The following is a 27,432-nucleotide window of genomic DNA, read 5'->3' as shown; positions in this document are numbered from 1 at the left end:
CCCTTAGATGCCCTCCAGGCCATTCAAGCCCCTCACTGATAGGCTGGCAAACTTCAACCCATCCCCAGAGTATCACCTCCTCTAGGTGATGGTAAACCTTTCTTTTCATCACATCTGTCCACCCTGATAGAGTTGATCCTTCTCAGATGTGTTCCTTCAACAACTTGTACTTGCTTCACCTTTTTCACACTATTTTTTAAATGTCTTTCTTACTCTATCATGAATTCTTTGAAGAACGGTAGAATCTAGGACTTAATTCTGTATCCCATGTGCCTAAGATTGGACTCGATAAAATTTGTTGAGCTGTATTGATTTGATCTAATCAATAGTGTACAATGGATTGTGAATTAAATAAACATAGTATATAATTGCCAGGAAATAAGTAAAACTGGATTTTGTCACTGACTGTAAAATGATTGCCTATGTTCAGGAGTTTTATAATTTTGATTGTTTTCTTACCATCATAAGGGCTTCCCTGGTGGCTCAGACGATAAAGAATCTGCCTGCAAACTAGGACACCTGGGTTTGATCCCTGGGTCAGGAAGATCCCCAGGAAAAGAGAGTGGCAACCCTCTCCAGTATTCTTGCCTGGAGAATTCCATGGACAGAGGAACCTGGCAAACTACAAGTCCATGGGGTCGCAAAGAGTTGAACATGACTATGTGACTGACGCTTATACCATCATGAAACAGAACTTGACAATGTTATTGCTAAAATGTGTTTCCACTTACAGAAATACCAAAAAGAATACCATCTATGTATTTTGATAGTTTTATCATCACTTATCTTACCAAAGTAGTTAAGGCAGTTTACAGGGAGAATATATAAAGGTAGATAAATCTAAGAAAATATTTAATTGGGGAGAAAAAGACAAACATCATTGTGCACAAGGGAAAACTGGAAGGACAATTAATTTAGGAAAGATGGGTTGTGACGGTGGTTCCCAAATAAAACTGAATTATGTTCATCGTAAGTACCTGGAGAGCCTTATCAAATATAGATTTCTGGAGGTAGATCTCAGTGAGACCCTGAGAACGAGCTTTCTAAAATAATTCCCTGGGTCCTTACAATGAGCAACCAAATTTGTCATTGCTCAGTTGCTCAGTTGTGTCTGACTCTTTGCGACCCCATGGACTGCAACCAAATTTGGGAACCACTAAAATATCATAAATCTGGTAGACTCACAGGGTGTAGCTCTATTTGAAAGTTATAGGTGATTCCAGCAAAAGAGGAAATTTCTAGATATTTCAAAATAGGAAATCCACAGAATTTTTTGTTTGTTTGTTTTTTGGGGTTGTTGTCTTTTTTGCCTTTAGCCTTAAAATTGAGACCTGTAGCTTCTGGTCATAAAAAGATGGTCCCTAAGACATTATGATACATTAGCTTGCACCAAAACCCAAGCTTTCATTTGGTGACTGTGTGCAGGAGAGATGCTGGACCAATGAGTGCCCAGAACATCTTCCACGAACCACACCAGCCACGTACCATCTACATGAAGTGGGACAGCTGCCCATTGGGTGGGTACAATGCTGTCGCTTATTTTCCCAGGCCACAAAGAGAGCCTTTTAAAGTACATGTTCCAAGTACAGTGGCAGAATACTAAATTTGGTTCTGTCTCAAAAATAATACGCTTTTATTTTTAGGCAGTTGCTTGATAAAGTGGTACTTTTGTTTGGCAGTAGAATTTTGGCCCCAAGCCCACTCTGATTTTTTAAAAGAAAAAAGAAGAAAACAAAACTAAATGGCACTTTGTAGGTATTGTAAAGAAAAACTACTGAAAAGTTTAAAAGGTGCATCTTCTAAGATTATTCGCTGCAGTTATCTAACAACTGATTCATTGAAAGGCATTTTGAGGGGGGAGAAATGATGTGTTCTCTTAGATCTCTCTACTGTTGTAGTATTTTTTTTCTCCTATATCCTAAGGTTTATGTTGTTCTGTGATCTGGTGTCGGGGTCAGTAGCTGTAGTTTCAATCCTAAGGAAAGGGAAAGTTGCAGTTTTTACTCCTGTCAGTTAAAAGGAGAAGAACAGAGCATGCTTGTAACAGAAAGGGACTTCTTATCTTCCAGAAACCTCTGTAGTCTGAGGATTACTCTTGGGAAGCCCCTGAAGGACTTTATCTAGCTGAGACAAGAGTAGTTCCTTAATAGGCAGTTCTTAGCAAAACATTGTGTTGTTGGCGAAACCCCAGGAAGCTGGAGGCTTAGGAGTGACTTGATGGGGAGGGGACATTGACTAGTTTCAGAAACCGAGAGTTGCATTGCCCCAGGGCTCCCAGGACGTGCCAGCGTACACACACTCATTCCCACTCACACCAGTCCTTTAAGGGTGGACTGCTGGATGATCTCTGCCCTTAGGAAATTCCAGTCTTTCTTTCTTTCCATCATAGTGGATAATTCCTATAATTAGTATTATAATTGTAATTAATTAGTAATTATATAATTCTAATTATATATTGTAGTTAGTATTACAGTTATCAGCATATTATATCTGGTGACCATTTACTTTATACAGGGCAGTCTACTAGGGTTAGACAACTAAAAGTACTGTATTTCACATCCTGAATTTTTTCCAGTACACAAGAGTCACTGTTTGTATGCCATAGTGCTGTGTGTGCATAAATTGGATTCAGCTTCTAAACTTTCAGTACAGCTATAACAGTCAAAATTCACAAGTATTTAAATGGTTAAGGATTTGGAGGGTATAATAAAATATTTAGGGAAGATTTTTTTTTTCTCTTTCTTGATTTTTGATCTTAGGATTTCACTTGGTACAAAAGCAAGTCAATTCTGTAGACCACAGGTGTTTCTCTTCTTTTAAACAAAGCTTTAAAAATATATGTTAAACTCTTTTATGAAAAACATTCTATGATACCTGCTAAAACTCATACTGAACATAACTAAATTTTATATCAATTGTTCAGTCAACACTGGAACATAACATATATTGGTATACTTTCAGAAGCTAATATCATTTGCTTAGCTACTAGCACCAAAATCAATTGCTTCAAACTCCTATAATTTTGTAGCTTTTAATACCTGTTTTTGTTGTTGTCTTAGTAGTTTAGTTTGCATATGCAGTAGTTTAGATGCAGTTTGTCTGCATCCTTCTTTGTCAGGCTGTCATTTTTGGGCATTGTTCTAGACTTATCTTGGCAACTGTCTTCAATTATGTTTTGGGAAATGAGATGACCAAACTTATTAATATCATTTTCAGAGTAAAAATAACTTCATGTCATCCATTTTGGTCAGCAGAGAATAACATTTACAACTTAATATTTTTGTTATATTTTGGATACTTGAAATTACCAGCAAAGGAAATTCTGGATAAGTGAGATGTTCACTGTGTGGTATGTTACAAATCACTGATGAAATTGAATGGTAGTTATGCTGAGCAAAAGGCGAGAGGAACTTGCCAAACTCATCTGTATTCAGTTGTTGAACAGTTTTCAGAGTTTTGCTCTTACCTAAGCCATATGCATTAGAGTATGTATCACACACATTTCAGTGTATAAATGCATATGCAGCAATTTCAATAACATAAATGCAAGTTTTACTACCAGTAAGACATTTACAAATATAGATAAAAATATCATATTGTCTCCGTTTGCTAACTACGCTGGAAGGGAATAACGGATCACATGGTCACAGTCACTGCAGTGTGGATTAAAGTAGATATTCTATGTAGACTACTTATCCTCAGGTTTGAGAAAAAGAGATGCATTTTACCACGTTATTGAAAATTTTTAAATATTGCTTAAAGGAAAGACTTGGAGGCAAGTTTTGAAGCATTGTCTGATGAAATGTTTGCATGGCAGAGCAGGGGATGAGGTGTGACTCTAGGAGCCTGGCACCCTTTGGTCTGAAGATACATTTATCAGAAATACCATAGCCACTAAAGGAATGTGGCATGTGTCTGACTCCTATGGCATAGTACAATATTCTGATATTAAAATTCTCATTGCAAATAAACATCGCCATTACTTGAACATGTACAATATGCAGTTATGATAATACCTTTAGTATTTGGAGCCTTATCATACAGTAGAGAGTAGGTGCTCTGAAAGTAAGCTTCAAGGTATACTGGGTGCTATTTTTAAGCATGTATTTAGCACATCCTCTGTGCCAGGTATAAAACACTTGAGATAATGATCATGAAAGTGAGGAAAAGGGGATTGGTTAGCCTGGGCTGCCATTCTACCCCATTGCCTAGTTCCTCTGTTGATTGCTTTGTTCATGAGTTCCCTTGACCTGATAGAAGTTTCAATTTGTGGGTTTGGAATAGATTCTAGTTATAGGCTGAATGCTTGTGTCTACCCAAAATCCACATGTTGAAGCCCTACCCCCAATAAACAGTATTTGGCAACGGGGCTTTGTTGTTCAGTCACTCAGTCGCGTCCAACTCTTTGCGAGCCCATGGACTGCGGCACGCCAGGCTTCCCGTCTTCACCATCTCCCGGAGTTTACTCAGATTCGTGTCCATTGAGTCGGTGATGCCATCTAACCATCTCATCCTCTGTCGTCCCCTTCTCCTCCCGCCTTCAGTCTTTCCAAACATCAGGGTCTTTTCCAATGAGTCGACTCTTCTCATCAGGTGGCCAAAAATATCGGAGCTTCAGCTTCAGCATCTGTCCTTCCAATGAATATTCAGGGTTGATTTCTTTTAGGATTGACTGGTTTGATCTTCCTCCTGTCTAAGGGACTCTCCAGAGTCTTCTCCAGCACTACAGTTCAAAGGCACCAATTCTTCAGCACTCAACCTTTCTTATTGTCTAGCTCTCACCTCCATTAGATGAGGTTGTGAAAGTTGGGCCCTCATGCTGGGAATAGTGCCCCTGTAAGAAGAGACACCGAAGAGCTTGTTCTCTTTCTCTCTCTGAGAATACACAAAGAAGAGGTCATGTAATCACAAGCCAAGTTAAGAGGCCTCAGAATGAAACCTACCTTGCCAGACTTCCCAGCCTCCAGAACTGTGAGAAATAATTTTTTTGTTGTTTTTGCCACCCAGTCTCTGCTATTTTGTTATGGTGGCCCTAGTTGATTAGGACAATTAACCTTGCCTGTGGGCAAAGCAGACTAGCCCAGTTTCAGAAGTGACTTTGGCCACCCTGCTCCAGACCGGTTCACTAACTGGATCAAACTGCACTTCCCAGGTGACGCTAGTGCTAAAGAACCCACCTGCCAATGCAGGTTAGATGTGAGAAATGCAGGTTCCATCCCCAGGTTGGGAAGATTCCCTGGAGAAGGGAATGGCAACCCACTCCAGTATTCTTGCCTGGAAATTTTCTGGACAGAGGAGCCTGGAAGTCTGCAGTCTATAGGTCATACAGAGTCAGACACAAGTGAAGCAACTTAGCATTCACTCATGCCCTCCTAGACTTTATTTAGAAAACTATAAAGTGTGATTTTCCCCCTTAGTTGAATGGTGAATCAGTAAAGAATTGTGCATCTGCCTATACACTGACTGCGTCTGATGAGAACATGATTTCACCACCAATTAGACCAAATATCCTAAATATCTCTGAAATTCATGATTTGACCATTGAAGAAAGAAAAATCAGTTTATTAAAAAGATTATCTTGTTAATCTATTGGAGCTTTAAAAAACTGGACAAGTAACATCTCCAATGTTTGTAAAACTCAGTTTCAATAAAAATGTTTTTAAGCCTTGGCAGGTACTTTTAAAAACCAGCAGCCAAAACATATATTACAAGAAAACCACATTACTGAATAATGAAGATATTTTCAGGCTCTTTATACCTATAGAGCCACTTCTTTATAATGCCCAGTGCTTGGTTCAATTCAGTTCAGTCACTCGGTCATGTCCAACTATTTGTAACCCCATGGACTGCAGTATACCGAGCTTCTCTGTCCATCACCAACTCCCAGAGCTTGTTCAGACTCATGTCCATCAAGTCAGTGATGCCATCCAACCATCTCATCCTCTGTCATCCCCTTCTTCAATCCTTTCCAGCATCAGGGTCTTTTCCAGTGAGTCAGTTCTTCGCATAAGGTGGTCAAAGTATTAGAGTTTCAGCTTTAGCATCAGTCCTTCCGATGAATATTCAGGACTGATTTATTTAGGATTGACCGGTTTGATCTCCTTGCAGTCCAAGGGACTCTCAAGAGTCTTCTCCAACACCACAGTTCAAAAGCATCAATTCTTTAGTGCTCAGCTTTCTTTATAGTCCAATGCTCACATCCATATGTGACTACTGGAGAAAACCATATCTTTGATTAAAAGGACCTTTGTTGGCAAAGTAATGTCTTGGCTTTTTAATATGCTGTCTAGGTTGGTCATAGCTTTTCCTCCAAGGAGCAAACGTCTTTTAATTTCATAACTGCAGTCACCATCTGCAGTGATTTTGGAGCCTGCAAAAAATAGTCTCTCACTGTTTCCATTGTTTCCCCATCTACTTGCCATGAAGTGATAGGATCAGATGTCATGATCTTAGTTTTTTGAATGTTGAGTTTTAAGCCAACTCTTTCATTCTCCTCTTTCACTTTCATCAAGAGGCTCTTTCATTCTTTGCTTTCTGCCAAAGGGGTGGTGTCATTTGCATATCTGAGGTTATTGATATTTCTCTCGACAATCTTGATTCCAGCTTGTGCTTCATCCAGCCCGGCATTTTGCAAGATGTACTCTGCATCTAAGTTAGAAAAGCAGGGTGACAACAAACAGCCTTGACGTACTCCTTTCCCAGTTTGGAAGCAGTTGTCTGGTTCTAGCTGTTGCTTCTTGATCTGCATGTAGATTCTCAGGAGGCAGATCAGTTGGTTTGGTATTTCCATCTTTTGAAGAATTTTCCACAGTTTGTTGTGATCCACACAAAAGCTTTGGCATAGTCAGTAAAGCAGAAGTATATGTTTTTCTGGAACTCTCTTGATTTTTCTATGACCCATTGGATGTTGGCAATTTGATCTCTTGTTCCTCTGCCTGTTCTAAATCCAACTTGAACATCTGGAAGTACATGGTTCACGTACTGTGGAAGCCTGGCTTGGAGAATTTTGAGAATTAGTTTGCTACTGTGTGAGATGAGTACATTTGTGTGGTAGTTTGAACACTTTTTAGCATTTCCTTTCTTTGGAATTGGAATGAAAACTTTTCTTTTCTAGCCCTGTGGCCACTGCTGAGTTTTCCAAATTTCCTGGCATATTGAGTGCAATACTTTCACTGCAACATCTTTTAGGATTTGAAATAGCTCAACTGGAATTCCATCACCTCCATTAACTTTGTTCATAGCAATGCTTCCTAAGGCCCACTTGACTTCACATTTCCAGGATGTCTGACTCTAGATGAGTGATTACACTATCGTGGTTATCTGGGTCATGGAGATCTTTTTTTGTATAGTTCTTTTGTGTATTCTTGCCACCTCTTAATATCTTCTGCTTCTGTTAGGTCCATACCATTTCTGTCCTTCACTGTTCCCATCTTTGCATGAAATGTTCCCTTGGTATCTCTAATTTTCTTGAAGAGATCTCTAGTCTTTCCCATCCTATTATTTTCCTCTATTTCTTTGCATTGATGGCTGAGGAATGCTTTCTTATCTCTCCTTGCTATTCCTTGGAACTCTGCGTTCAAATGAGTATATCTTTTCTTTTCTCCTTTGCCTTTAGCATCTCTTCTTTTCTCAGCTATTTGTGAGGGCTCCTCAGACAACCATTTTGCCTTTTTGCATTTTTCTTGGGGGTGGTCTTGATTACCACCTGCTATACAATGTCATGAACCTCTGTCCATAGTTCTTCAGGCACTCCGTCTATCAGAACTAATCCCTTGAATCTATTTGTCACTTCCACTGTATAATCATAAGGGATATGATTTAGGTCATACCTGAATGGTCTCTTGGTTTTCCCTACTTTCTTCATTTTAAGTCTGCATTTTGTGTTGGTGGTACAGTGGTTCAATTGCCTTATCCCAATATGCTTAGTTAATGATCACAGTTCATTTTTGGTGAGAGTAAATATTTGATTTACTAGTATAAGGCCAAAGAATTATGAGTAATTAAAATTGTTGAGATTGGGTTAAAATGCAAGATAAGCACTGTACAATTTTTGCAATATGTGGCAAAATGAACTAATGCTTTAAAGCAATAAATTATATTCCTGAATTAGTTTTAATAACTAAATAATCTTTAAGTGGTGAACAATTTTTCTTACTACTAGACAAACCCTTCACTGGAATGCTATGGAGGGAAATTAAAATCTAAATTGTGGAATTAATATAGTTGATCTTTATGTTCTTTCTAGTCCTGGGATTCTAAGAAATAAGAATTTCAAAGAATTCTTTGACCTACAAATAAAAAGGGTAATGATTTGTCCAGAACTCTGATCTTGGTTATACATATATTTAAATCTTATTCAAAATGAACATTTGGGATTTAACCAAGAAGCATATCAAAAAAAGGAAAAACTATTAAGTCTCTTCTGCCCATACACTTATGGATTTGAGCAAGAAAAAAACCATAAAATGAAATATTTTGTGTGGGTAAAGAAAAAACTCGCAATTCTAAGTTTCAGTTGTTTTATAAATACTTCTTTAAATTTACCCCTTGATAAGTATCTCTAAGCAGTAAGTCAGTATCCTCCTTGGCACACAGTTGACAGTGCATGTGTTTGTGGGTATATGTGTTTGGCTAAGAGAATTCAAATTAATTTTCTATTTTAAATCTGATAAGTGTAACAGAAAAAGTATGTGAAGTTAAACTGCATAATGTAAATAGTACATTTTAGTGGTCCCAGATGAGTCATATAAGATTCATGATTCTCTTGGGAAAGAGAAGAAAATGAGAGAATCAAATCTCTGCAAATAAACTGAGCTAAACTTTTATATTTTTGGAAAGTATATTCTACAGTGATTTTAAGGAAATCATGTACATTCAGAACTTAACCTTAAGAACCAAACTACTGATACTAAATTCCTCCAAATTGACCCAAACTCAGGACTTATTTTCTAAGAATCTAAGATGAGGAATGTGTGTGTGTTTGCAAGTGTGCAAATGTTTGAGTCACAGTGATCATATAGATGTTTCCCCAAAAAGGATCTGATCAAAATTTTTGAGACAACAGCCCTATTCCACTACTACTGGTGGTTAAATACTTCCCAGCAAAAAGTGCTTATCATTAATAGAATCTTTTTTTTAAATAAGCAGTTTAATTGAATACTTGCTAAAACCCTGTATATAAAACATATATACAAACATAGTAAGAGTTACAGTTGATTTATTTTTTATTGAATGATTTCTCACAGATTCATGTTATAAAACAATATAACTTGTATGATATTTCAACTATTTTCAACATCATTTACAAAATCACTTTTTCTAGTAATCTAGTCATTTATTCCCCTTGCATACTAGACAAGGGTATAACTTCTGATTACGGAAAATAATAACAAGTAAAATAACTTTAAACTCAGGCAGAATCAATGACTTGGGTTTGTTCCAGAAGAAGTGTATGTATCCTTGAAACTGCCAGGAAGAACAGCCCAGAAATCAGGGCTACAGCTCCTAAGTTTTATAGTGCACTCAGTTACAGATCATGAAAACCCTTTAAACACCGTGGCCTAAACTAACCCACTTATGTGTCCGGAAGATCCCCTGGGGGAGGAAATGGCAACCCACTGCAGTATTCATGCTGGGAAAATTCCATGGACAGAAGAGCCTGGTGGGCTACAGTCCATGGGGTTGCAAAGAGCTGGACACAGCTAAGCAACTGAGCATAGCACAGCCTCTCACAAGTCATTCTGCAAACATCTGTTCATCGAAGAAGTAGTATTCAGGACCTACTCTGAGTTTTGCCCCAGGGCGGTCACTGGACTCTTGTCTTCTGAGACTGCCATGATGACCCAAGTGAGGATATAGCCTTGGTCCCTAGTAAAAACAATCAGAATTTAAAAAGAAAATTATATTTATAAATTATACTCATCTTGTTAAAAGGACATATATAAAAATCCCCTAATCAGAGAAATCACCAATAACATATCTATGGTCCTACTAAGAAAATAACTTCGTCAAGGGGATGAAAGGGCTTTTCTTTGAAAAAGACATAGATTTCCTTGTCCAAAACTGTAACACCTCATTCATAGGAGATTGTGTGGCATAAAATGACGCAGGCTTTCAATACCTGATTGTTTATAACTTTTCAACAGCCTTCCCTATACATACCTGAAAAGTCCATATTTTTAATATGAGTTAAAAACTTGAGATCTTAAAATGTTTCAACTTCCCTATTTTTAAACTAAATTTATTTCATAGAACAAAGTATTTCTCCCATAAATAAGAACACTTCAGTTGGTATTTTTAAGGCAATAAAATAGTTAATAGTTTTATTTATAGATTTTTCTGTTCCTTGTAATCCTTACAACAAACCTAAAAGTTTCTTAGACCCAATAGAAAACGCAATATAAACAAAGAGGGATAGCATAGGTTGAATGGGTCTATCTCAGAGTAGTACAGAGTGTGCTGTAAATTACTGCCTCAAATTTGATTGTAGCCATGTGATTGTCCACTTCTGTATATGTAGTTTCACATTTAATATGCAACCAGCACCCTGTAAACCTCTTTTTAGAGTAGGACCCTGAGAGTTAGTCCATTGAGGAATCACATAATATTTATGCTTGAAATTTTAAAGTGTCCAATCTTTCAAAAGGCAGAAAGAAACAAAACCTATCCCACAAATGAAACATCACCATATAAAGAAGAATATACACTTGGCATTAAAGTACCCATCTAGTTTCAAGATGTATACCTACACATTGTTTAAAAATGTATGAATAGCTCCTAATTTTGAAAAAGGAAACATTAAAAATATTGAAATACTACTGATAGGGTTCAAGTCCAGGCAAAACCTATGAAGTGATCTTTGTTACAATAAATCAAAACTGCTTTTCTCTGCCATGTCCGGATCATCGGATCATCGACGGCCTCATTTCAGGTATCTGTTAGCCGTGGGTACAACTGGCATCATCCCCATGCATCCAGAGGCAGATCTGGGCATACTTGAGGGGCGTGATGCGCACGGCCACGTTGTAGTCCTTCTGAACACCGTGCACGTCCACCCACTGGTGGCCGGAATAGATCGCGATGATTTTGCGTTTCCACCTCTTTTTGTCTGGCTCTTTCAGACGCAGATATACCCCGGAGCCAGTGGAGCCTGATTCGGCATCGCAGTATTGATAGAGGAGGTCATTGGACTCATCAGACACACTGCAAAACCGGTAGACTAACTGATCTGCCCTGTCCTGATCGAAGCCTGAGAAGTGGATCATCCCACCAGGCAGCTTCTTGATGGTGGGGCTGACTCCCAGCTCCATGTATTTCTTCTTGTGAGGGCGCTTCAGCTCCAGAAGGGCGTAGTCGTAGTCCAGGGCTGGGTCTCCGCTCTTCCCTCTAGCCCAGCCCTTGGGGATGTGGGTGTTCTTGACCCGGGTCCACTGGAAGGAGGGCCTCCCGTCAGCAGCTCTCTGACCCCGAGCAGATCCCTTTCTCCTCCTTCCAGCCTTGGCTGTCTCCTGCAGACTGTCTTGGCTCCCCTCTCTTCCAGCACCACTCACTTCCCTCCTGTTCCTCCTAGACCCCCGCCGTTTCTTGCCACCACCTTTATTTCTCATCTTCAGCAAGCCTACTCTTAGCTTTTTGCTGCCTTTGATGTAGTCGGCTCCATCGTGGACACAGTGGGCGGCGGTCAGGACGTGGTTGGGAGAGAGGAGAATGCCGCTGCAGCCTGTGGAGAGCTTCACGGCCGTATTGAAAGGGAAACTGGTCAGGAATTTCTTGTCCAAGATGCTGAACCTGCTGTCGGTGCCGTACACCTGTCTCTTTCTTCTCACGGGTGCTCCGTGTGAGGTGAGGTTTTGAGTTGGCTCAGGGACCCAACCTTGAACCTTCACCCTGGTCAAGGTTCGGCTCCCATTCTCAAAGACAGTCTCGTAGGAGAGCGAGTCTTCCAGGTCAGAAAGACTGGGGGCTGGGAGATCTTTCTGGCATTCGATGCCACACACTCGATTTAACACCATCTTGGCATCTGCCTCAAAGGCGGGGCTGGTGAGATGGAAGGTCCTTTCACTGACAAGCCGGGGTATTTTTCTCACGTGCCACATAAAATCCTGTTCCATTTCAGATCCATCGATGAGGGTCCACCCAAGGGTGAAAAGCATCAACCCAAAGAGCATAGTTCCCATTTTGTTCTTCTATCTTGTCCTTTAAAACAGAGAAAGGAAGAAAAAAAAGAAGACAGAAGCTTTATGCTTTTTGTCTTATCGGGGTATAGTTGCTTTACACTGTTTTGTTCGTTTCTGCTGTGCAACCGCATGACTCAGCCATAGGAATACATATGTCACCTCCCTCTTAGACCCTCCGCCCCAGTCCCAGCTGCCTGGGTCCCCACAGAGCACTGGGCTATACGGCAGGTTCCCACTGGCTATTTGTTTTATGCATGGCAGTGCACATACATTAGTCAGAAAGAAAAACAGGTGAATGCATCTATGTGGAATCTAGAAAAATGGTACAGATGAACCTATACTGCTTTCTGTTTAAATGTTAATTTCCATTCATTTGAATCCTAAATGTAACTTCACCACTAAGAGGAGTCCCTATTTTCACTGTACTTAGATTATGCTGAGATTAGATAAACACCATACTAGGCAGGCTCCTGCAGACATCCAAGATCAGTAAATCTGATTTCACTCAAACTGCCCTCCACCAGCACTAATCCCCATGCATCCCACCCCCGCCTACCATCTTCCCCTCTTCCTCTCCAGACAGCCCAACACAGGGGAGAAGAAGAGGGGCAGATGGGGTCCTCTGGTGCCTAAGCCACACCCTCTTCCTTCCAAGGTCTCCTGCAAGCTTATCTGCAGATGATTTAGAAATAAAGATAACAACAGATGTCTGACACTATCCCTGAACTTAGCATCTTAATAAAGGCACGGATCATAAATTCCTCATCTCTAGAATGTAAACAACTAGCACAGAGCTCAAAAAAGCATTCACTGGAAAAAACTTTTTTTAAAAAGGCCTTCACTAGAATACACTGTATTTCCCTGAATCACGGCTAGCAGACCAAGCTGATTGATGGTGCAATTGAAATCATTAAATAATAGAGCCTTTTCTGGCGGTTCAGTGGTTATGACTTCATCACCTCCCCATCCCCACCCGCTGATGCAGGAGATTGGTCACAGAGCTAAGATCACACATGCCTCACAGACAAAAAAACAAAATGTAAAACAGAAGTAAGCCTGTTATACAGAGTGAAGTAAGTCAGAGAAAAACAACTATCATATATTAATGCATCTATATGGAATGCAGAAAAAGGGTGCTGATGCAGGTCAGGAATCGAATATTTGCAGGTCAGGAATAGAGATGCAGACATAGAGAACAGACTTTGGACACAGCAAGGGAAGGAGAGTGTGGAACGAATTACAAGAGTAACATTGAAACATACATTATCACATATAGCTCAGTCGGTAAAGAATCTGCCTGCAATGCAGGAGACCCTGGTTCGATTCCTGGGTCGGGACGATCCGCTGGAGAAGGGATGGGCAACCCATTCCAGTGTTCTTGGGCTTGCCTTGTGGCTCAGCTGGTAAAGAATCCGCCTGCAATGCCGGAGACCTAGGTTCAATCCCTGGGTTGGGAAGATCCCCTGGAGAAGAAGGGAAAGGCTACCCACTCCAGTATTCTGGCCTGGAGAATTCCATGGACTGTAGAGTCCATGAGGTGGCAAACAGTCAGACACGACTGAGCGGAAAAAAGAAAAAATGGGAAGTTGCTGTATCACACAAGGAGCTCAACAGAGTACTCTGTAATAGCCTGGAAAAGTGGGGTGGGGTTGGGAGGAGGTTCAAGAGGGAGGGGACATATATCCACTTATGGTTGATGTGCGTTGTATGGAGGAAGCCAACACAATATCATAAAACAACTATCCTCCAACTAAAAATAAATTTTAAAAAAGTTTAATACAACAAACATCATAAAAAAACTTCAAAAATGGTCTACATTTAAAAAATTTTTTAATTCATCAGATAATATTCTAAAATATTCAGTAGAAGTTTTAGAAATAAAGGCACTCCTCTACTATTGACCTGCTTTGATTTTTTTACAAGCAGAACCCCTTGTCATAAAGAGTACACAGCACAGACCGTTTTATTCGAAAATAAGAAAAATGTACCCTGTTCTTTTTAAAAACGAAGTTGTGCTTGGAACTACCACCCAAGCAAAGCAATATACAAAAATGTGTTATAGTGGCATTTTACTGGATATTAAAATTGTTAAGAATTTATGGAGCACAGGCGATTGTCATGGATTTACCACTTGGGGGAAGCACGATCATGATTAAATCATAGGTTTAATGGGACCCTTTCATCATGGGCCTGATCACCTGAGAGCCATTGGAAGTTTCCAGTACTTGGCGAATTGTATAATATCTCGTCTATTATTTACATCTTCCTGCCTTCTTGTCCTGCTTCCCTGGGTTTGCTGGTATGTAAATCTCTTCCTAGAACTGCTGTTTGTCAGTTATTGCTTTGTGAGAGTAAGGGGGAGTGTAACATTCTTTGGAGCAGCAATTTGGAAATTTGTGAGCTATGTTCCAAGTTGTGTTTAACTAATAGTTAACACATCCAGACTTAGCAAATGCATTGCACTTTGTATAAAGCAGTCAGGTCAAGGTTAGTTTATGCCTACAATACCTTCACTGTCAAGGCTTTCTGATAAGCTTTTGCATGGAAAAGAAAGTTAATACAGAATGTCAGGAATGGCCCACAAACCAGGGTACACCCCTAAGATCCTGAGCACTGACAGGAAAAGGAAAAGTTGCCTCTGATGCAGAGCCAAATAAGGGCATCTCATGACACAACAGAGTTCATCTTGCCATATCCAAGTATGGAATTTTATTAACAAACTAATAACATTCTTCTGATAAAAACTTACACGACATTAACCTCTTTGTTGTTTAAACATGATCTGTTCATCAAAACATGATATAATTATTTTGAATCATTATATATTAAAACATCTTAAGCAAGTTTAGAATAATCTTTACTTCTACTTTAGAATAAGGTTTACCATTTTTTTCTGTTTGTTCACACTTGAATGCTAAGTAATCATGATTCTGGTGAATATTAAACTGCATTGTTTGCCTAATAGCTTGTACTTTATTTTGGAGACAGGGCATTCTTCTATAGACTGATGGTTATTGTGCCCCAAATCAGTAAAGTATACTTCAGAAAAAATCCACACTCATGTACAATATTTTCTAATCATTACCATGGCAAATTTGATTTTACACAAAACAATAATTATATTGTTAATGATTTTGTTGAACCACTTAATATTTTGTACCTCCTATGCAGTTTTCATAATGAGTATTTCATCCATTTTATTTAATTGGATTGGAATGAATAAGGCTAACAGTTCAGTAACTACTGAGATCTTGAAATTATATGTTTTATTGGGTAGTTCCCAGGATGAAAAGTTGTCTTTCCCTCAAAAAGAAATGCTAAAATCAGTCATTTGCTGCCTCTTAGTTTATCAACAGACCAAAGCAGATGATTTTTTTAAAAGATACATATATATTTTTTTATCTATTTGATCCTTAGCAAAATGTCAAACAAATTTTTTGGTATAGGAAATATTTTTAAAAATTATTTTAAGTTAGCCCTACATGATAACAGCCATCCATTGTATACTTAATATATGATTACATTAAAGACTGAGTCAGCCAATTTTAAAAACTACAGAGAGTCACGTTGTACATTTTGACATTTGATAATAGTGATCTGTGGAGTAATAAATGTGTCAAAGGCATTCCCAAGCAAAAGAAAGAGCGTCTAAATCTAGGTACTGTAGTATTGCTCACATATTTCTGTTTTTGTTTTCAGTACTGTTTAATTTAGCCTTGCAAGTTTTCAGCTACTTAGGACTTAGGCAGAATGCAAATACTGAATTATAATTGACAAGATGGTTTTTTACTATGCAAATCACTGAACTGGAATATGAATCAAGTTCCCCTGTTCTTTACCAAATAAAACATGTGCCCTATGCATTAATTCTGTAGGCAGACTCTTAAGAGCCACATGTAATGGTTAATTTTATGTGCTAACTTGACTGGGCCAGAAGTTGCCCAGATATTTTGTCTAATCTTATCCTGGGTATGTTTGGGAGGGTGTCTCTGGATGAAATTAACATTTGAATTAATAGACTAAGGTAAGCAGATTGCCCTCCCTAATGTGAGTGGGCCTCATCCAATCAGTTGAAGGCCTAAATAGAACAAAAAGGCAGACCCTCCTGTAAATAATGAGGAACTCCTCCTTCCTCACTGCTCTGAGCACGGACATTGTTTTTTGTTTTTTTCCCCCTGTCTTTGGCTTCAAAATGAAACACAAACCACTCAAAAGAATATTTTTCGTTTGTTAGTAGGATTCTATACTTGCGTGTTGCAGAATAAACTCTGTCACATCAAGGAATGCCCAGGTTGTAGTCCTCAAACCAGCAGTGTCAGCACCCCCTAGGAACCTGTTAAAAATGCTCATTCTCAGGACCTGACCCAGACCTACTGTTCAAAACTCTCCAGGAGGGATGTGGGTTCCCAGTTATGTATGTTTTAACCAGCCCTCCAGGCAACTCTGATACTCACTACAGTTTCAGAACCGCAGCAGCTTGAGATCCTCCTCAGAAGGTTTTTCCAGGGATGACTTAACCAGGTTCCACATGACCCCTGCTTCCTCATTGTGTACAAAGTAAATTTATTCTGAACTTCACGCTTTTCCTGTGTTAGCAGCAGCTATTACAGAAAGATCCCCTCGAGTAGGAAATGACATCCTACTCCAGTATTCTTGTCTGGGAAATTGCATGGTCAGAGGAGCCTGGTAGGCTACAGTCCATGGGGTCTTAAGGAGTTGGACATGACTTAGCAATGAAACAACAACAATAACAATATTGGAAGATTCAGCCTTTGGTAAGAAAAAAACATACTTTCATGTAAGTGATTTAATAATACATCTGAAAATATTCAAATTCAGTAGGTTTGTCTGCAATGCCTCCAACATCCAATGCCACAGGTGATGCAAGAGCATCAGTTGGCCAGCCCTGGCCGGTGCCTTTTGAGGGACTCAGCTGCAGCGTAGCATAGGAATAAAAGCCATGCCCGCATCTATCCTTGGGCATGGGAAGGGCAGAACCTTGTCATATGACCTCAGAATCACAGTAATAAAGGACATGGGTTTAGTCTAATTTGGCCTGTAATTTCAAATTGGACAAGTGTCTCAGGACACTTTCTTTTGGAAATTCTAAGTTTGTCTCGTGGTAAAATGTCAGTGTAGTGTAAATGATAGCTCTTACTGATAGAGCAAGCCGCGGCTCAATGGATGCATGTATAGACCCCTGTCATCCCAAAAGCACTAACTAAAGAGACACGGCCCCGGCTGTGGAGCCGCTATAGTATTTTGAAAGCTTTAATGTCTCTTGTTTTCCCTTAACCTCCTCCTTTTTCCTGTCTTCCATTGTAATTGTGACCTTCCCTGTCACTTTCCAGATGGCTTGGATTTGGGGCTTCAAATTCTAGTTTTGGTTAATGAAAGTGAGGTTGCAGTTATGGTCCTCACCATGAGTCATGTACACATAGCTGATTATGGGTTGGCCCATGGAGATGGATGGAGCAAAAGCGAATTAGAGAGGAAAAAAGGAATACCAGCATTTGTAGACAAACTCTTCCTGACGGAGCAGATAGTATTCCACATTTGTGCCTGGTCTACACTGTTAACAGAAATAACCACCTGTAACTACAGGGAATTAGTTGCTCTTGCTTTTGTTTGTTTCCTCGCTTATGCTTTCTTAGAAATGTGAGTGCTAATAAGTATTTAGAATATTTGGATTTCTCTACCAGCATGATAATTATAAGGGCAGACCAAGGAGTAAGAAGACCTGGGCTAAGTCTCATCTTCACCACTTATTAGGCATCTGAATTGGGGCAGTTCATTAAGATCAACGAAGTTTCTGTTTCCCTCATCTGCAAAGTGGAGATAATAGTAATTTCAACTTCAAAATTGTGAGAATTAAATATATTGATATATGCAAAGAATTACCATTGAGCCCAGAGCATAGACACATTCAGCTATAAGTTCTTTTATATTGGGTTGGCCTAAAAGTTCTTGCAGGTATTTCCATACACGGTTATGGAGAAACCAAACTTTTTGGCCAACCCGGTAGTTATTATTCTACTTTAGCAGGTAAATTAATATCACTTTAAAACAGTTAATTATATAAGGCAAAGTTATAGCACTTTTGGTTTTCTAAAAAGTCAATTTTACACTCAAATATTTTTATTTCAGGATAGTTTCTGACACACTCTGAAAACTCCCTTTTTCTTTGTTTTGGTTTTTGTTCAAGGACAGCTTCATTTTAGAGAAGTCCCAAATGAATGCTTTCCTAATTACTCATTTCTATGAATATCTGTGGCTTTGCAATATATTTTTCTCATTGCTATTAAACTTAAGTGTAATTAAACATTACCCAGCCACAGAACATTTGAGTTGCATTTCCTATGTATTATTTTAAGCCTGGACCTACCCTAAGAATTCTGGAACTGCAACAGGCCTTCAACCTAAAAAGAAACAGTCAATAGCAAAATAATTACTCTGAGGGAGCAATTTACAATGAAAAAAAAAAACCAAACTTTTCAAGTGAACCTATTCTAAAGTATATAGCATAGCATGACATAATAATATTCTCAGGCTCAGTTTCTCTTTTATTTTTTGGTTTGTTACCCTTTAAAGTTTACATTTTAACCTAAGTAGGGCAGGCAGATGAAGGAAAGATGAGATGCTTGCTCACCATATTAAATATTTTGAATGAGGTTTTTTTCCGTATATGAACAAGAGCTGATTTACCATCAAAGATCTCTACCAGGTCATAGAGTCACTAACTTGGTCCTTTCTATTCACCTGGTCCCTTGTAATAGACAGGGAGGTAGTTGTCCAAGTTCATGTGTATAGTTTGCGGCCATGGGACATAATTTTGCATTAATCTGTCAAACACTTTGTGGGGGCTCAGTCAGATCAATGGCCTTGTAGGACCAACATCAGCTTCTACCTTCATGCATGTTTGGACATAGCAATGACTGCATAATTATCTTTGACAACTTCCCTGTCTTTTATCTAGCCATTCGTGATCCCAGTCACCTGCCCCTCCCAGCCCCACTGCCTACACTCACACACGTGCATAAATGTGAAAACACACTCCAGCCATCTCTCTTCCTCCACTTTCATTCTCCCCCTGCTCAGTCAAGACTGACACATGAGGGATAGACATCATGGTCTGGATCTGCAGACAGAACTGCTGGCTGAGGCAAAAGGCCGGGGCAGGAGAGGAGGGGCATTACTAGTGATAGCAGACAGCTGGAAAGTGAGCATTAACTGCGTTAGGTTTTAGAGAATACTTGTAAAACTTTCATACGTCACTTTCGTGTATGCACAGGAGACTAGGTATTTTATAAAGTTCAATTCCCGGTGCAGTGAAGCCCCCAGAGAAGGTCAGACACTAACTAGAGCACTGAAATGGAGGCAACATTTAAGCTAAAAAGTGTGCGATCAGGATGACAGGAAAAGGAATAGGGTTCAATGTGTGACCAAGAGGGACAGTGAGAACTGGGGTGCTTCAAGGATGGTGGAGGCAGTGGGGTCTGAAGTCAAACCAATTTAAGTCTACTTGTGACTTCTTAGCACTATGATCCATGAGGATCACTTAATCTCCCCAAACCTTATTTTCTACAGTTGTTCGACAGGGAATAATACTTTGGAGTATTTTTGTGAGACACGAATATCATTATGTTGGTGCAAAAGTAATTGCGGTTTTGCATCATTGAACTTGGCCACTTGACATTGGAATACATTCTTAAATAAATGTGGTTATGTTATACATCATTTTAATGTGCATTTCTTGCTTTGTTTTTTTGCTAATGAAATTACTTGCTGTTTATTTTATATTTATTTTAGACTATAGAAATGATGTCTAAAATGTCATGTCTGCCATATTCACTTGACCTCTCACCAACCACCTACCACTTTTTCAAGCATCTCAACAACTTTTTGCAGGGAGAACACTTCCACAACCAGCAGGAGACAGAAAATACCTTCCAGGAGTTTATCAAACCCCGAAGCACAGATGTTTATGCTACAGGAATTAGCAAACTTACTTCTTGTTGGCAAAAATGTGTTGATTCTAACAGTTCCTATTGTGATTAATAGAGATGCATTTGTGCCTGTCTATAATGATTTAAAATTCACAGTCTGAAAACTGCAATTACTTTTGTACTAACCTATACATAAACACAATGCCCAGAGAACAGTAAGCCCTCAGCAGATGGCAGCAGTTATTATTATTAGGATCAAACACTAAGAGTCAAAACAGTGGTAAATATTTATGAAGGATTTCACGCATCTCGGACTGCTGTGGACCTCACCGCAGTACGCCGAGTACAGGCCAACCTCGTCTCATTGCGCTTCACTGCAATTCACAGGTACTGTGACTTTTACAAGTCGCCACATGGCAACCCCGCACTGAACAACTCTCTAGGTGCATTTTTCCAACAGCATTTGCTCATTCTGTGTCTCTGTGTCACGTTTTGGTAATCTTTTGTCTTTATTATTTGTTACAGTGATCTGTGATTGGTGATCTTTTGAGGTTCTTATTGTCATTGTATCAGAGGCACCACAGACCACATGCACATAAGACAGTGAACTTAGTAAGTCTTGCGTGTGTCCCGACTGCTCCACTGACTGCCCTCTCCCCCAGCTCTCTCCCTCTCCTCGGGTCTCCCTGTTCCCCAAGACACAGTTTGAAATTAGGCCAATTCATAACCCTACAATGGCCTCGAAGCGTTCAAGGGAAAAAAGAAGAGTTGCATATTGCACCTTAAATCAAAAGCTAGAAATAACTAAGCTTCATGAGGAAGGCATGTGGAGAGCTGATACCATCGGCTGAAAGCTAGGCTTCTGGGCCAGTGAGCCAAGTTGGGAACTCAAGGGAAAAGTTCTTGAAGGAAATTAAAAGAACTACTCCAGTATACACTCGAAAGATAAGAAAGCAAAACAGCCTTGTTAGTGATAGGGAGAAAGCTTTAATGGTCTGACCAGAAGAGCAGACCAGCCACCATGTTGTTTTACACCAAAGCCTCAATCAGGAGCAGGGTACTCAATTCTGTGAAGGTTGAGAGAAGTGAGGAGGATGCAGAAAAAACTCTGAAGCTAGCAGAGGCTGTTTCACGAGGTTTAAAGAAAGAAGTCATCTCCACAACCTCAAAGTGCAAAGTGACACAGCAAATACTGATGTAGGAGCCACAGCAAGTTATCCAGAATATCTAGTTAAGATAATTCATGAAGGTGGCTACACTGACAGACAAATGTTCGATGCAGATGAAACAGCCTCCCTATTGGAAGAAGATGCCGTTGGACTTTCATATCTAGAGAGCAATCAACGCTTGGCTTCAAAACTTCAAAGGACAGGCTGACCCTCTTGTTGGGTGCTAATGCAGCTGGTGACTTTCAGCTGAAGCCAATGCTCCTTTACCATCCTGAAAATCCTACAGCCCTTAAAAATGAGGCTACATTTACTCTGCCTGGGCTCTATCAGTGGAACAGCAAAACCTGGATGATGGTACATTTCTCTACAATACGGTTTGCTGAATAGTTTAAGCCCACTGTTGAGACCTACTCTCAGAAAAAAGATTCCTTTCAAGATATTACTGCTCATTGATTTTGAATTTTGAGAACTGTAAGTTATGTTTTCCTTGATAATGCACAAATGTTTGTAAGAGATGAACTGATTCTAAGTAACTGAATCTAATTAAAATGGAATCTTAACCCAGAAAAAAAAAATATTGCTGCTCATTGATGTACCTGATCACCCAGGAGCTCTGAGAGAGATGAACACAAAATGCATATTGTTTTCATACCTGCTAATACAACATCCATTTTGCAGCCCACAGATCAAGGAGTCACTGTGACTTCCAAGTCTTATTATTTAAGAAATGCATTTCATAAAGCTACAGCTGCCACAGATAGTAATTCCTCTGATGAATATGGGCAAAGTCAGTTGAACACTTCTGGAAAGGAGACATATTGTGGGTACCATTAAGAACATTCGTGATTCATGGAAAGAAGTCAACATACTAACACAGTTTGAAAGAAACTGATTCTCATAGCTGACTTTGAGGGGTTCAGGTCTTCAGTAGAGAAAGTGGATCAGGTGTGGTGGAAACAGCATAGGGGAACTAGAAGGAGAGGTGGAGCCTGAAGACGTGACTGAATTACTGCAATCTCATGAAAAACTTTAATAGATGGAAGAGTTGCTTCTTACAGATGAGCAAAGAACGTAATTTCTTGAGATGGTGAAGATGCTCTGAAGACTGTTGAAATGACAACAATGGATTTAGAATATTACATGAACTTAGTTGATAAAGCAGCAGCAGCGTTTGAGCAGACTGACTCCAGTTTTGAAAGTTCTCTAGGTGGGTAAAATGCTATCAAACAGCATTGCATGCTGCAGAGAAATCGTTCCCAAAGGAAGGGTCAATGAACGCAGCAAACTTCATTGTTGTCTTATTTTAAGAAACTGCCACAGCCGCCCCAGCCTTCAGCAACCACCACCCTGCTCAGTCAGCAAGTCATAAGCATCAAGGCAGGAACCTCCACCAGCAAAAAGATGGACTTGCTTAAGCTCAGATGATGGTTAGCATTTTTAGCAATAAAGTATTTTTCAACTGTTATATGCATTGTTTTTTAGACATAATGCTACCACACAGTTAGTAGACTACAGTAAATTTTATATGCATTGGGGCACCTTGCTTTATTGCAAAATCCGCTTCTTTGTGGTGATCTAGAACTAAAGTCACAGTATCTCCACGTTATGCCTGTAACAGCTCCCAAGAGAGCCACATCTTAATCCCCAGGACCTGGGCCTGTGTTCCTTACTTGGTAAAGGAGACTTTGCAGATGTGATTTAGTTAAGGATTGTGTGATGAAATTAGCTTGGGTTACCCAGGTGAGCACAATGTAACGACTTTTATAAGAAGCGGGCAGGAGGGTCACGAACGTGAAGAAGCTGTGAAGTTGGAGGCAGAGGTCAGGGTGGGCCGAATCATAAGCTACAAAATGCGGGTGGCGTCTAGATCTTGCAAACGGTAAGGAGCCATTCTCTCCTGGAACTTCCAGGAAAAAACTGCAACTGCTTTGACCCTCTTTGGACTTCAGGCCTCCAGAACTATAAAGGTAATGTGTCGTTTTATGTCACTGAGTTTTTAGCAGTTTGTTACAGCAGCAGTAGGAAATGAATACACTCAGGTAAAAAAAAATTTTGGATTGTCTGCCTCGGATGTTTAGAAAGGAAGAAGTAGTAGGGGAAAACACTGTCTGGGTCAGAGACGGAAACATAAATGAAAATTTTCATTTTTAGAAAAATTATACAACTCGCAATTTTAGAACTAAACCTTGAAGATTATGATAAAACACTACAGTGACATGGAGTAGTATTTCTAGGCTGACTGGAGAACTGGAACAAGGTAGATAAATTTGTTTATTCAACAAAAGCATACAGTGTTTACAATCTTATGCATCGTTTCCAAGCCTCTTTCCTTGTTTAAGAATCTCTGCGATAAATCCTCTTTAGTCTTTAAGTTGAACTTAAAACCTTCTAAGATATCTTTCAACATTAAAGTTCTAGCTTAAATCACAAAGGAAAAAACACAAGTCACTTCCTTATCAGCGAGCCTCAAGCAGTTTAAATTCCTAGACTCCTAGAGTAGAAACTTGCCTGCTATCCCTACTGCTACCACTAGGAGGCGAAGCTAGCCTGCTGTCTAATCTAAGATCTCACATTTAAATGGTTTACATTCATTAAGCTACAAAATCAAATTTAGTTTTAAAAAAACATGTAGGGTTCATGGGACGGGGAGAAGTCTAACTGGTTAATAATATACTAGGTTGTTGTCACATGTGGAATTGATCACATTTAGATAACCCACTTCCAGGCCACAGAGCCCATCCTGACGAGCTGTGGGCTGATGATGTTGTCTACAGCCAGCCAACCTTCTGGCAGGTGGGTTCCCAAAACCTCTGTTGTGTCAGCACACTTCCAGTGTGATCTCCAGTGCTGCTAAACAATCCCCCAAAGGTGCGGCAGTTCACTTCAGCATGAAAAATCTTCAGCCTGCCAAATAATTCACATGTCTACCAAAGACTTCATAATCCATTTCTAAAGGGTAAGCTTGCCACTGATTCTATGCTAAAAATAAATGGCAAGGAAGTTCATTGACAATGTGCCAGTTTCTGTTCAAAATACGATAGCACCATCGTCAAGTTTAGTTTCAGGAATGAGACAGAATAATTAATGTCTGCTTAAAATTTTTGGCCGTAGTGGAGGGAAAGGAAGACGGTAAAGTTACACAGTTGATTATTTTACAGTAACCCACAACTTCTGTTTCTCATCACAATAAAAAAAAAAAGAAAGAAAGAAAAAACTCCTCTTTGTTTTTTAAGTTATTTTTCCAGGACCTGTACACTTCAATTTGTGCAAAGCATATGCTGTGTGTAAATCGAATTTGGGGTGAAAGGCACTAAGGAAGCCCCGAAGGGAAGCCTCTGCTGACTCTCACCCACTGACATAGGAAATGCACAGCATATGGCTCCCGACTTGTTTTCTATCTTGCAAGTTGGCCTTTGAAAGCAAAGCCTATCTGCGACTGCATTAGGTTTGCTACTCTTCAGGCTTTAAAGCATCTTATGATCTCTGTATTTTTAGCTAAGCAAACATCTGTTAAAGTTTCTAAAGCTTTTGAAAATATTCTAGTTAAGCAAAGTCATAAAATAATAACTTTCATACTTTGCTATTTCCAACCTCTCATCTCAGATTTCTCATGTGCAAAGTTAACCCAGTGAGGTAGCTTCAGTCTCCGAAATTCTGAATCTCATCCCACTGTTAAAATGCAATATGCTTGCCATGGATAGTTGAGCATTGGGCAGAGATAAATAATTAACTCACATTAGCAACTGATTATTTTAACACAATGAGCACATTCTATGTGCCAAGCACTAGACTAAACAATCTCACATTTGAAAATACAGAGAAGATTCTTAAAAGCACAACAGTTGCTGAGCTGTCTGGAGGAAAAATAAGAAAGAGTATCCATGACCAACTTCTCACATTAAACGAGCTCTTCTAGTATTTCCTAATAAAAATAAAATTCCATATGATGCTGGGGCACTACTTTCAGGCTGAGATGTCTTATTTGGCTGGAATTTTAACCTTCTCTCTTCTAAATTATAAACCAGATTCTAAGCATAGTTCTCCAGGCAACAGCACATGACTTTTACAATTCTCTGTGGAGACAGACGCACTTGGGATAAAATGAGAATTAATTTCAGAAGTGAGAACGGTTAATAGGGGAGAAAAACCACTTAGATAGGATATGCAGCTTCTTACAAATCAATGACAGTGTGAAAAGGTCAGAGGAATCCGGCAGGAAGTGTTTCTACAACTTTTCCAAAAAAAATTTATGACAGAAAATATCAAAAGTAGAGGGAAAACTATGAAATAGAAAATTATAACTTTTCCGTGCCCATCACCCTGCAGCAACAACTACCAATCTTGTTCCAGGGGTCTCCCCCTGCACCCCACTTTTTTTTTTTTGCTAGAGTTTTTTAGAGCAAGTCCAGGACTTTTCAATTTCATTTCATCTTCTCACTTTAGAATGTTTTCCACTGCTCCTTTCGCTGACCTGTGCAACCAAGTTGATGAGAGAGCAAGAGATTCCTAGCTTTCATAGTAACCCTGCCACTTAAGAGGCTTTCAACCAGAGTAGACCTTCCAGGAATGCATTTTACACCTTTTTCAATGGCATCTGTTAATAATCATAAAAATAAAGAGGGTCCCCTCTGGTAGTGCTTAAGTAAAAAAGAATTCCATTTATATTCCAATGCAAACACTTTTACTGTTAAATATTAACGGTGCAGAGGCCAGCACAAAAGAATTGCTTACTTGCAAGAGCTGTTCTTTGATGGCTTAAAAGTGGTAACTTTTGATCTCTACCTTTAGCCCCTTCAAAGGATCTCTCCCTGGGGTGGGTCTGCGTTTCTCAGGAACACTTCTAAGTTCTGGGGTCTCGCCCTTTCTTGGGGGAAAAGGGGGCTGGTGAGGTGTCTCCATCCTTACCTGCGAAGCTTCCTCGGTCCTCAGGGGCGCTGCCCAGCTCGAATCAAAGTGTCCCTAAGGCGGTCACCAATGCTGACGAGGCAGGAGAGCGGGGTGGGGCTCCGGGACAGCGCGAGTCGGAGCCGGGGCGCCCGGCCGCCGTCCGCCAGCACCGCCGGGAGACTGGGGGGAGGTGGGCGGCGAGCTGAGCCGCACGGCCGCGAGATGGGAGGGGAAAGGGGGCGTGGATGCGGGCGGACGCTGGGAGAGGTGTGGGGAGAGGAGGCGGCGGGAGGCGAAGGGAAGCAAGAGAGACGCAGGCCTGGGGAGGGTTTACTAAGAGTTGCGCCTCTCACACCAGCATCTCTGCCCCCCAGCACTGGAAAAAATTCACGAGTGAGTTCATAAGGGCTGTCTGTCGCTCTGATCGTCTGCATCCCTTAAACAGTATCCAGAAGATACTCCCAAGTGTGTGTGTGGTGGAACTGGGGGTTTTCAGGACTGTTTGTGTCCCAGTCCCCAGGCACGAATTCAGACGCCAGCTGTCTAGAAGAACCAGGGCGGTTTCCACAACCCCATCCCAAGCCCGTCTCCATCTGGGACCTCGCCTCCCGGGACACGCTCTCCACCAAGCAAATCCTGAGTCTCGAGCGCCTGCAGGCATCCACACGCGACCTGAGAACACGCGACCCTCGTGGGCTGAGACGTGGCTCACCTTGCAAGCATCCCGTGCGGCCTCCAGGGGGCGCGCGTCAGTTTCCGTCTGTCTCCAAGCTGGAAGGCTTTTTCTACTTGGGAAGAGCATCCTTTACGATGCTTGCCCACATCAGTCCCACCAAAATTCTAACCGCATCCTTTCTTAATCATTTATTCTCCACCGTAGGAGAGGTGCTTCTCTGGGGTGGGAGCTGCACAAGGTCGGGGACTCCAATTATTCAACATCTGTTGATCTTCTGGGTGGGAGGTCTGGAGCAAAATGCGCCGGTAGAGAAATAAGTACAGAAATTCGGTGCTGGCCCCCAAGGAGGGGAGATCAAATAGATGCACCAGTATTTATAACACACGGTCTTAGCATGTCCCATAATGCTTAGCTCATTAGTGATTTATTTCATTTCTCAAATTGCTATGTGTTTTTTTAGCAATGAAATCAGAACATATATACAATTTCTTTTCCTGTTTTTCCACTTAGTGTTTTCATTTATGCTCTTAGTCATATAATTTAAATCTATTAATAATTTTATCTGGTATAAAATAACT

General features: G+C 40.2%; 1 protein-coding gene across 1 annotated transcript; it reads right to left on the bottom strand.

Moving 5' to 3' along the window:
* Positions 1-9,175: 9,175 nt before the first annotated feature.
* On the bottom strand, positions 9,176-26,465 carry PRSS35 (serine protease 35). The gene is made up of 2 exons (XM_065911363.1): positions 26,197-26,465; positions 9,176-12,195 (listed from the first exon to the last, which is right to left on the bottom strand). The coding sequence occupies exon 2, from the start codon at positions 12,174-12,176 to the stop codon at positions 10,938-10,940; it is 1,239 nt and encodes a 412-aa protein (XP_065767435.1). The 5' UTR covers positions 12,177-12,195; positions 26,197-26,465; the 3' UTR covers positions 9,176-10,937.
* Between the last annotated feature and the right edge of the window lie 967 nt (positions 26,466-27,432).

This window comes from Muntiacus reevesi, chromosome 19 (assembly GCF_963930625.1).
Source record: "Muntiacus reevesi chromosome 19, mMunRee1.1, whole genome shotgun sequence".
NCBI classification, from domain to species: Eukaryota; Metazoa; Chordata; class Mammalia; order Artiodactyla; family Cervidae; genus Muntiacus; species Muntiacus reevesi.
This window is presented reverse-complemented; position numbering and strand designations above follow the sequence as displayed.

Coding starts and splice junctions, on each gene's coding strand:
- PRSS35 (XM_065911363.1), bottom strand. CDS start 12,176: ATGGGAACTATGCTCTTTGGGTTGATGCTTTTCACCCTTGGGTGGACC.